Source organism: Myotis nattereri (assembly GCF_964212035.1).
Source record: "Myotis nattereri genome assembly, chromosome: X".
Lineage (NCBI taxonomy): Eukaryota > Metazoa > Chordata > Mammalia > Chiroptera > Vespertilionidae > Myotis > Myotis nattereri.
In genome coordinates, this window is record NC_138078.1 from 29,287,234 (window position 1) to 29,299,849 (window position 12,616).

At 36.4% G+C, this 12,616-nt stretch overlaps 1 protein-coding gene across 1 annotated transcript in view; it reads left to right on the forward strand.

The window, feature by feature from the left end:
* CFAP47 (cilia and flagella associated protein 47) overlaps positions 1-12,616 on the forward strand; it is a gene marked incomplete at both ends in the record, with an annotated part of 442,463 nt that overhangs the window by 218,911 nt on the left and 210,936 nt on the right. The window contains 3 exons of the mRNA XM_081081612.1: positions 2,707-2,801; positions 3,082-3,198; positions 10,734-10,868. Of these exons, the coding sequence (XP_080937738.1) occupies positions 2,707-2,801; positions 3,082-3,198; positions 10,734-10,868 (347 nt within the window). The remainder of the gene's footprint in view (positions 1-2,706; positions 2,802-3,081; positions 3,199-10,733; positions 10,869-12,616) is intronic.

The following is a 12,616-nucleotide window of genomic DNA, read 5'->3' on the forward strand; positions in this document are numbered from 1 at the left end:
GTGATCTTTCCTCCACAAGATGTTAAGCTCCTTCAGGGGAATTTCTACCCCTTCTCTAATGTTGGTACAAGATGCGGATGGGATATTTAGAGTACACGGTCTATATCCCCTGCTAACTGACTGATTCACCATCAACTTAAAAAGCTAGTAAATTGCCCCTTTCAGATTAAAGTTAGAATTGCTCCTAGTTCGTCGAAAAATGAATATTGGCCACAAAAGTGAGACCCTTTGCTTTTATTGGAAGACATGAGGAGCACATTAAGAGAAGCACAGTTAGGTTATAATTATACAACCAACTAGAAATGTACATTTTAAAATCATTACTTTGATGTATCTCATCTTATATCAAATATAGTTATTTAGAGATTTTATCAGGAAAAATACTTTGAAAAATACAGTGCAGAGTGTTGTTTGCTATGTATTAATCAAAAATTCCTAGTGATCTTTGTTCACGAGGTTGATTTTGAAATAGTATTCTATAGAAATCCTATAGAAACATTCAATGTTGTAGCATCTCAGGTGAAAAGGTACTCAGCACTCTTTCTGTGAAGTATCCAGGACATCTGTGGTTTCAGAGAAATGAAATTTTCCAGTTCAGATGTAAAGTAGTCCTGGTTTGTGGAATTAGAATGCATGTCATGAATATCTTGTCATGGTTTGTTCTTCACAGAAAATGTAAATTAAGAGATTTGAGGGAATTTATGAAGGGCACCAGTTTTTCTTCTTATTTTCATACAAGGAATCATCTCAAACCAGTAATAACCAGGGCTCTTCTAGAAGCATTTTATTTTTATTTTTTAAATTAAATCTTTATTGTTCAGATTATTATAGTTGTTCCTCTTTTTCCCCCCATAACTCCCCTCCACCCGGTCCCCACCCCACCCTCTGCCCTTACCCCCCCCCCCCACTGTCCTCATCCATAGGTGTACGATTTTTGTCCAGTCTCTTCCTGCACTTTACTTCCACACCGCACCTCCTCTGAGTCTCAGTGTGCTTTTCTCTTTCCTTCTAGTTGTAGAATTTCCACTCAGCCAGCCTTCCTGTGGTTCTGGATGATGTACGTTTTGTCTTTTAATTGTACTTTTGAAGTGGTTGTGCAAGGCAGCAATTTCTGGTGTTTACCTATGCCGCCATCTTGGTTTCTCCTCTAGAAGCATTTTAAAAAAGGAAATGTCGTATCCAACATAGCAATGATTTCCAATGTTTGAATCACCTCCTCTCTCCCTAATACAGGACAATCTTTCAGATATTTACTAAATATCCAGGTACTTTGTCTTTTGTTCTAGTCTCAACTTTGAAGTCCTTTTATTACTCCTCCTTCTTGTGTTATCTTTTATAGTTCAACTAGAGGCCTGGGGGTTGTGTCCCTCAGCCTGGCCTGCACCCTCTCCAATCTGGACTGCTGGCTCCTAACTGCTTGCCTGCCTACCTGCCTGATTGCCCCTAACCGCTTCTGCCTCCCAGCCTGATAGCCCCCTAACTGCTCCCCTGCCGGCCTGATCACCCCCAACTGCCCTGCCCATCCGGCCCGATTGCCCCCAGCTGCCCTCTTCTGCTGGCCTGATTGCCCCCAACTGCCCTCCCCTGCCAGCCTGATTGCCCACTACTGCCCTTCCCTGCTGTGACCCACCTCTTCTCTGGGGCCCGCCTCCGCTGTGCACGTGGCCATCTTGTGACGGCCATCTTGTGATGATGACGTTAGGGCAACAACCACCTAGGCCAGCGGTTCTCAACCTTTGGGTTGTGACCCCTTTAGGGGTCGAACGACCCTTTCACAGGGGTCACCTAAGACCATCGGAAAACACATATATAATTACATATTGTTTTTGTGATTAATCACTATGCTTTAATTATGTTCAATTTGTAACAATGAAATTGGGGGTCACCACAACATGAGGAACTGTATTGAAGGGTCGCAGCATTAGGAAGGTTGAGAACCACTGACCTAGGCTATTATTAGAACAGTGGGGCCTTGACTTACGAGTTTAATTCGTTCCGTGACAGAGCTCATAACTCAAATTACTCGTATGTCAAATCAATTTTCACCATTACAATGAATTGAAATGCCATTAATCAGTGTGGTGTTCACTGTGACGTTCGCTGCGCCAACTAGCGGTGGGGTATCTGAAGCTGGCTCGCAACCCGAATTTTAGCTCACAACTCAAAGCAAAAAATCGGCCAAGAGACGGCTCATATCTCGAAAAACTCGTTAGTCAAGGCCCCACTGTATAGATTTTGGTTTCTTTAAACCATAAGTTTCCAACTCCTTCCACATACCCTACATGTGGAGGAATTTCTGCAACCAATAGGAAAGCTGGCACTAAAATTTAGAGTTACAAGTAACTCCAGATCTTCTGAGCCTCTTTATTCATGTTGATGATCATGATCAAACATTTGAATTCCAAGTTACTGTACAGAATGAGTAATTTTAAAATCCTGGATTTTTCTTCTATTACTATATGGTAGTATATTCTTCAAAGCGATTCAAACATAAAGGAGACAGCTTTTGCAATTGCTTATAAAATCCCACAGCTATATTTCCTGATATTAAGTGAAGTTTAAGTTTTGTTTTTATTTCCAAAATAATACGATTTTTTTTTCCAAGCAAAGGCAAATATCTCTTTGACTACTGCTCAAATTTCCATAAGATATCTTTTTAGAGAAGTAAAACTATTGTTATATTTACTCTTTTTTTTTTTGGAACAGGTATTCCCTCTGAGAGATGGATACTAAATTTTGACAAACACCTTTCAGATGGCCTTGTTTTTGCCACAGTGTTGGGAGCCTATTGTCCATTTCTGGTAAGAGTTATTTTTATGCAGAATGGTCTTCTATTAGTTGAGAGAACTTAATACTTTACATTCCAATTATTTTCTGCAAACTGATTCTTTTAAATGTTTTTATTTTATTTAACACCTAAACCTGCATGGCCAGCATTACCTTTTTGTTTATTCTTATATTGCAGTAGTATACTACAGACAAATGTTCATATTTAAATGGTTCTTTATTGAATTACAGAGAATAGTTACAAAGCAATAATTTTATTCCATAACTGAAAGGTTTTATTGTTGTCTTTTCCAGGTTGAGCCTTATTTTATAAATATGTACACACAACCAAAAGGTCCTGAACAGTATTTTCACAATTGTGCTATTGTTGTGGATAGTCTTCGTGAAATTGGCTTTAGCGTTGGCATACAGGTGAGTACCTTTATATCATACATTCTATAAGTATTTTATGAGGGTCTTCTTTCCTTATTTATTTCCAAGCTTTGTTAGGTATGATTGGCAAATAAAATTATATATATTTAGTTTGTATGATGTGATTTTTCTAGGTGTGCAACATCATGGTGTTTTATATATATAGAGAAATGATTACCACAATCAAGTTAATTAAAACATTCATCACCTCACATAGTTACCATTTTTGTGTGTGCATGGTGAGAACACTTAAGATTACTTTCTTAGCAGATTTTAAGTATGCAATTCACTTTTAACAACCATAACAACCATGCTTTATATTACGTTCCCAGAACTTATTCATATTATAACTGAAAGTTTATACCCTCTGACAAACATATCTCCACTTCCCCCATCCCCACCCCCCAGCAAACACTCATTCTACTCTCTGCTTCTATGAGATTGAGTTTTCAGATTCCACGTATAATTGAAATCAAACAATACTTGCCTTTCTGTGTCTGGCTTATTTCACTTAGCATAATGTCCTCCAAGTTCATCCATGTTGTCACAAATGGCAGGAATTTGTTTTTAATGACTACATAATATTTCATTGTAAGTATGTACCACATTTTTTATCCATTCATCTGTCCATAGACACTTATCTCTTTCCATATCTTTACTATTAGGAATCTGCAGTTGAATATGGGGGTACTGGTTTCTTTATGATACCAATCTCATTTCCTTTGGATATATACCCAGAAGTGGAATTGTTGGGCCATATGGTAGTTCTGTTTTTAATTTTTTTAGGAACCTCCATACAGTTTTCCATAGTGGTTGCACCATTCCTTCCAACAGTACATAAGGAAGGATTTCCTTTTCTCCGCATCCTTTCCAACACTTATTATTTCTTATATTTTTGATAGTAGCATAATGTCAGATGTGAGGTGATAACTATCTCATTGTGGTTTTGGCTTACATTTCCCTCAAGATTGGTGATGTTGAGTACCTTTTTATATACCTGTTGGACATTAGTATACCTTCTTTGGAAAAAATGTTAGTTGACTCCTATCTAATGTTCCTTTCTTTACAAATTTTAAATCTAAATTGAAACAGTCTTTTCATGGGATATTGTTAAAATGTGAAAATTGAAATATGACTTTATAGAATTCTACTGGATATTTTAAAATATGTGTAATTATGTACACCCAAGTATACATGAAAAGAAAGTTTTAGTGATAGGTCCAGTTTTCTTAAACTACAAGAATGAATGTTTTATTAACCTTACTGAGCTCTAAGAATGAATTCAAAAAGCAGAGTTGTTTGAATATAGATATTGTATTATCATCTTCTAATTTAGTAACAAAAAATAAAAATATTTCATTTTGGTTTTAAAATAAGTATTCATGTAGAGATCATAATGGCAGCATACATTTTAATTACATTTGGACCTCCAAGTTATAATTCCATCTAGCTTTTCACATTAAGTCCTCAATAGTAATAATCCAAAATATATTGTATGCTTAACATTTTGGGGCACTATGTTACTTTAGAATAATGAAATAGTATAAATTATTCCCGACTTGAAGAATATACAAATTTATTGAATTATCAAGATATATACATATTAAAGGATAAATAATATTCTATTCATTTAACTGTCAATGTGTGTAAAAATTAAAGTGTAGAGTTCAGATAAGGGAAGAGATCAATGTGTTCTAGACCCTGTGGAGGGGGCAGGAGTTATTTGGGTTCTTGAAGGATGGATTGGATTTTGATTGGAAATGATAAGAAGGTGTTTACTCACAGGATATGGCCTAAACAAAATATAGAATGAACGAGATTAAACTGAGTAAATTTAAAGATCTGTTTATCTTTATTCATGAATCAGGCAACATCCCATTTAGCAACTAAAGAGGAGCTGTATAAAATGGAGGGTTTTATAGGCAGAAAGGAGGACGTGGAACAAGGAAGTGACTGGGAAAGAGTGGATTGTTTGAGGCTAGGTCACCTTTCTTTGGGGGGCAGTAGTGAGGTCTACCAGGTAGATGTCCTCACTAGTGCTGACCAGGAAATTCCATACTGACTGGTTAGGATTATATTTTTGGGAGAGGCTGAAACTGCAATTAGGTTACTATTAAGTCTCAGTTTGGTGACATGGACTTAGCACAACTAATTCTATTTTGGCCTATTGTCCCTCTTTCCCTTCCTCACCTCTCCCCTCTCCTTCTTCCTCTCCCCTCCTCTCTCTAACAAATGTGAACAAGTCACATATATGACTAGGTTTCCTGGGTTGAAATTTGGGGTTAGAAATAGACATGGGCTATATTGGGATCTTGAATCAGCATACAAGTCAGCAGTTTACTTCGTGGGTATTATGGGAATAAATGCATTTACTCTTATAATAATGTTGAAGATGGACTGAGAGGAGATAGACTGGAGACAGAGAACACAGAGCAATAAAAATCCAATTTCAATTGGTCAAGGACAAAAGTATTTTCTTTCTAGCAGGTGTAAGGAACCATTTTATATCAACCCACATTCGGGTACTAAATGTGCGTTTGATATAAAGTAGTTAAAGTCACTTTTTCCCACGTGTGACGTTTATATTCTTTTATGTTGGTAGAGTTGTAAAGCTAAAGTGTAATCAAGATTTTGGTCAGAGTTTTTGTATAAGAGAGTTTAAAGACGAACTCTAATAAAAGATTTTGGTTTGGAAGAATAAAAATATAATTCCCATCAATTGAACAAATTATTGAATCTCCTTAATGAAAGTCACTGGATAGACCCTGCAAGGGGTACAGATATGGTTAAACTGCACTTATGCCTTCAAAGATATTAACCTACTAAGAGTGACAAATCCATGAACAAGAGCTGATGCAGAGCAGACAGTGAATGCCATAATAGACAGAAACAATATGCTATGGGAGTCAAAGGGGAGAGAAGTCATTATAATAAGGAAACCAGGAAAAGTTGCATGGGACATTGGTGTTTGACATAGTCCTTGAGAATTTACTGGAGGTTCATAAGAATCTTAAAATATGTTTATTTAGAAAATATAATTCATCATGTTATGATTCTCTCCTTTCCTTTTTGATTTCCTCAGATATGTTGACTCAAAATATTTATTTTAATTATATAGGTAAAGACATTAAAAAATATCTATTTGCTTATAAACGTAAAGATGTCCAAAATCTGATGACTAGAGAAATTGGCAATTAACTTAGTAGATAATTACCAGGCTTTTCCCAGCCAGTTCTAATTCACTAACTTTTATTTTATTTTAAATATATTTTTTATTTCAGAGAGGAAGGGAGAGGAAGAGAGAGATAGAAACATCAATGATGAGAGGGAATCATTGATTGGCTGCCTCCTGCACATTGGACCAAGACCGTAACCCAGGCATGTGCCCTTGACCGGAATCTAACCTGGGATCCTTCAGTCTGTAGGCCGATGCTCTATCCACTGAGCAAAACCAGCTAGGGCTAATTCACTAACTTTTAATCAGCCTGGATTTACCAATCACATTAAGTGTCAGAGTGTAAAATTATCACCTTTATTAACGTAGCCATAATGAATTAATACTGATGCTTAGTACTGATCCAGATTTGAATCCTATGAAATTTAGCACTGGATTTATTTATTAGTGTTTATGTTTCTTATTTTTCATGTCCTTTGCAACTGTTGAATCAGCTAGATAAGTTTCTGAGCCATTGTCTTTTCCTGTTGTGGAATCTTGGGAGTTGGACTCTACAGTTGTTACATAGTCTCCCTTTCATGACATGCTTTTTATGTTAAGCAAAAATATTCTGGGAATTGTTTGGACTCAGTGTAGAAGGTATTTTCATTTCCATATGGAGATAGATGGATATCAAAATAAATATAATAAACATCTATAGAGGTTATACTACATATAATTCACTGAGTAGTAGGAGAGCTAATGGTGAGTAATTGGTCTGACTTTTAAATTTTGTTTGATTTTATCAACTAAGATATTTCAGCCTTAAATAACAGAATTATGAGTAAAAGTGGTTTAAAAATAAATTCAATATTTTACATAAGATGAAATCAGGGAGTAGAATATTATAGGGATAGTTATTCAGTTTTTCAACAAAGTTTTCAGAGATTCATTTAGCTCAGCGCTTCTCAGCTTCCCAGCTTATATGTGCGCTAACACCCACGAAATCCCTACTGAAATTCTCATGTAATACCATCTCACAGCTCTGCTTGGGGCTGGTTGAGTAGTACCCTTTTATTGTGCTTCTCTTTTTCCTTAAGTTAAACCTTTCTCAGTGGTCCCACAACATATTTCCCATTGCATATCATTGGTCAAAATTGCATCCCATACTTACAGCTAAAGCAATGTTTGATAAAGATAATCGGACACCCACAAAAATTGGGACTTTTAGTAAGGGAGGAAGGAGATCATTGCTGTTGGGAAGGCAATGAACAATGTCCTCTGTGATATCACAGTATGTCAGTGGATACTGATAGTTATGGTTGGTGTCTAGTTTGAAAGCTGGTGATACCAGATTTCTACTCTAGCATTTTCTCTATTATGATTTTTTTTGGTTTAATGCCCTATCATTTGTTAGTCCAATAAGAAATATTGTCATCATGTGTAAAAATGGATCAGTATAATCAAAGTTCTTCTAGGTTTGACCTATATGGAGAAAATAATGATTATGTATTTGAAAGATACTTCACATGAAAATCTTGTGTTAAGGAAACCTAACTTAAATTAACATGTGGCCTTTTAAGTCTAGGACTGTAGTTAATTTACACTAAAGTGCAAATTGTTATTTAGCTTATTTTAATTGAAATTTATCATGAAGAAAGGTAAAAATGCTCTTTTCTCTGGTTTTCCAGTTTAATATCTTCATTATCAAATATATTTTTTATTTAAAATTTTGAAATACAAGCTTTTGGAATAATTTTTATATTTCTATGTATCTCTTTTATGTTGTAGTCACTAAAACACTGTTCAGAATACTTTTATTGACCTCAGACTTGAGCCCAGAGTGTTTTGCCACGAGTGTTCTCCTTTTCCCAACAGATACATTTTCCATCCCCCTAAACAACCTTCTTTGGATCACACCCATAGTCTGGTCCATCTCATAGGGCCCAGCAGAACCATATTCTTCACTTTTGGGGATTAAACTCTGTATTTAATTATTTAGTTTGTTCTTATCTTAAATAACTTCGCTACATCTGTTGACTACGATTGTCTTTATTGAAGAAATGTGGGGCCACAGAACACTGATGAGAAACATTGGAGTTTTGGCATCTTTCTTAGTTCCTCTCAGGTCATACTCACTAGCAGCTTTCTACCCTGCTGAGGAAGGCCAGTTCTCTTATATTTTTACTAACAATCCCCTCCCAGGTTACCTTTATTGGTAAACCTTACCGCTTATTGACAAAACAAGAAAGAATAAACTCTTCTCTTCTTCCAAAAAAAAGGAAAAGAATGTTTTTGAAAATGCGAATTAACAGATGATCAGATGGGCTATAAAAATTATTCTCTGGTTACTGCTGCCAAACTTTAGAGTCAAGTGTCTTAGCTCCACATAGAGTGAGTAGTTCCCCCCTTATCCACCGGAGATAGGTCCAAGACTCCCAGTGGGTGCCTGAGACCATGGATGCCTGAACATTCTGTATACTAAATACTATGTTTTTTCCTTTACATACATACTTATGATAAAATTTAACATATGGTTTAGGTACAGTAAGAGATTGACAACAATAACTACTAATAAAAAAGAACAGTTTTAATATATTGTAATAAAATTATATAAATATGTTCTCTCTTAGCAAACTAGCACGGATTTATTCCTTCTTAACAATTTCATGGATAGATTCACTTTTACAGGAGATCTAAGTAGCCTCAGTATACGGTATTTTTCTTTCTTTATAAAGTTGAGAACACTTACCTTTTCACTTAAAGGAAGCACTTTACAGCTTCTCTTTGGCATATTTAAATTGTCAGCATCAGTACTCTTGTGCTTTGGGGACATTATAAGGTAAAATAAGGGTGACATAAGCACTGTGATACTGTGACAGCTGATCTGGTGACCGAGATGCATACCACCTGACTAAAGGGTGGGTGGTAAACACAACGTGGAGACACTGGACAAAGGGGTTACTCACATCTGGGGCAGGATTGAGTGAGATTTTGTTACACTACTGAGAATAGTGCACAATTTACAACTTATGAATTATTCTGGAATTTTCCTTTTAATATTTTTGGACTGCACTAGACCATGGGTAACTGAAACTGTGGAAAGTGAAATGGAGGGTAAGGGGGTGCTTACTGTAACACTATATTTCCGTAGCTCTCACACTATATGCATTTGCCGGCTAGGCCCAGATCATTTTGAGTTGCTAACCTGGATGTGTGCCATTAAATCATACTATGATCTTCCTTTTATGGAAGATCTCCCTGTATGTGTAGAGAGCTCCCTGTATATTGAAAATGACAGAGTTGCTTGTTTATCAGTAGTATTTTATGTCTTTGAATCATCATCTCAGACCAATCCCAATTCCTTTTTGCTATGAATAATTCTCCCCCACTGCCTCCACCTTGTTCTAGGGGATCAAAGGCACTACATAAACTGATAGAAGGAATCCTTCCTTCTGCTGCTGCTGACTCTACCTTTTAGCTTCAGTATGCATTCTGGCTATATTCATTGTCTCTGCTGTTTTTCCTCTCTAGGCTGGATTTTATCTCAAATCTATTCCAACTACCATCACTATTTTATGTTGTTTATCACTATAATTGCATTTTCTGCCTTATTATAATTTGTCTGTTCTGGGAAAAGTATTTCCCCAACCATCTGCTGCTTGATCTGCTTGAATTGTTGCTCTTGTGTTATTTCTTGTTCAGAAATTAAGTCCTTCACCCTGGCATTCATGCCCTCCACAATGTGGTCTTTGTACTCCTTAGTCTTTTCTTCCACTACCTCTCCTTTCTTATCTTATGCATGATTCAAGTTGTACTTCTTCTTCCAAATGAACACTGTACTTTCCTATATCCTTTCCCTATATTTCTTTGTCTTTCTGATAGAATATACCCTTTACTTCCAAATAAATACAGCCTATTTAAAATCCAGTCTTCAAGGTCATCTCATGTATTATCTCCTCCCTTGGGCTTTTGCTTGAAACTCTTTTGCCATCTTTTACATAAATAGTTTGCCTACTTCTCAATTTTTCTTTTACTGCATGCTATGATATTTAATAACTCAGGGATGGTATCTTAGTCACATTAGTCACTATTTTTAGTGTATAATATTTTTCTGACCTCTGACTAGCCTTTACGGAGTATTTCAGCTTCTGAGATCATTGTGATACAACACTTCTCATCCATCTTTTAATATTTAGGTTGAGCTCTTCCGACTCAAAGCAATGTTTTTTTTGTTGTGTCTATATTTCAGTATTATTGCCCATCAGTAACATTTAAAAAAGTTTTCAAGTATTTCAGCAATTGATGTACTATGCTTTAGCTCTAGTTATATATTTTATCTGTATGTCCTCTTATTTATATTTCTCTTCTTTAAAACTAGGCCTGTGACATCTGTGACTATAATCCAATTCTGATGCTCATGCTTTGTGTCTACATGTATGAAAGACTCCCTACATATCTCCCCAAGATGTTGGTGACCTTTCAGTGTACTTTACATGACACTGTGAAGAAAAAGGTAAGGATGTACTTAGGGCCAAAGAATATATAGAGTTAAACACTTAAAAGGGCTTTTAGATATTTTTGTCAACCGCAAATTAACAGAATTATCAATATGATACAATAAGCCTTAGCAAATGTTACTCCTTCAAAACCAAAAGTATAGCAGAATATAAGGGACAGGTTTTGCTTAATAATAATCATCACCTGCAAAGAGATGATAACTCTTTCATGCAGTTGAGGAATGGGGGTTGGGGACATGGAAAATGAAAGTTATATACTTTGGGGGTCAAATCCTATTAGGAAACTTTAAATTCATTTCATATACAAAAGGACTGATACACTAAATAGAAACTTGTGATCTGAATGTGCTTCACTTTCCTTTAGGGGGAGCAGTTTACACATCCAGATGGATTTTTTTTTTCTTTATTGATTAAGGTATTACATATGTGTCCTTATCCCTCCATTGCCCCCCACCCCCCTGTCATGCCGTCACCCCCCTGGTGTCTGTGTCCATTGGTTAGGCTTAGATGCATGCATACAAGTCCTTTGGTTGATCTCTCCCCCTTACCCCCACCCTCCCCTACCTTCCCTCTGAGGTTCGATGGGCTGATCAATGCTTTTCTGCCTCTGGATCTGTTTTTGTTCATCAGTTTATGTTGTTCATTATATCCCACAAATGAGTGAGATCATGTGATATTTATCTTTCTCTGACTGACTTATTTCACTTAGCATAATGCTCTCCAGCTCCATCCATGCTGTTGCAAATGGTAAGAATTCCTACTTTTTACCACAGAGTAGTATTCCATTGTGTAGATGTACCTCAGTTGTTTAATCCACTCATCTGCTGATGGGCACTTAGGCTGTTTCCAAATCTTAGCTATGGTAAATTGTGCATCTATGAACATAGGGGTGCATATATCCTTTCTGATTGGTGTTTCTAGTTTCTTGGGATATATTCCTAGAAGGGGGATCACTGGGTCAAATGGGAGTTCCATTTTTAACTTTTTGAGGAAACTCCATACTGTTCTCCACAGTGGCTGCAGCAGTCTGCATTCCCACCAGCAGTGCATGAGGGTTCCTTTTTATCTGCCTCCTCTCCAGCATTTGTCCTTTGTTGATTTGTTGATGATAGCCATTCTCACAGGTGTGAGATGGTACCTCATTGTTGTTTTGATTTGCATCTCTCGGATGGTTAGTGACTTTGAGCATGTTTTCACGTGTCTCTTGGCTTTCTGAATGTCCTCTTTTGAAAAGTGTCTATTTAGGTCCTTTGCCCATTTTTTGATTGGGTTGTTTATCTTCCTTTTTTTAAGTTGTATGAGTTCCCTTTAAATGTTTGAGATTAAACCCTTATCAGTGATAACATTGGCAAATACATTCTCCCATGCAGTGAGCTTTCTTGTTGTTTTGTTGATGATTTCTTTCGTTGTACAGAAGCTTTTTATTTTGATGTAATTCCATTTGTTTATTTTCTCTTTAGTCTCCATTGCCTTAGAAGCTGTATCAGTAAAGATATTGCTTCAACATATGTCTGAGATTTTGCTGCCTGTGGATTCCTCTAATATTTTTATGGTTCCCTGTCTTATGTTTGTCTTTTATCCATTTTGAGTTTACTTATTTTTTTATATATATTTTATTGATTTCAGAGAGGGAGGGTGAGGGAGAAAGAGATAGAAACATTAATGATGAGAGAGAATCATTGATCGGCTGCCTCCTGCATGCCCCCCACTGGGGATCGAGCCCACAACCCAGGCATGTGCCCTT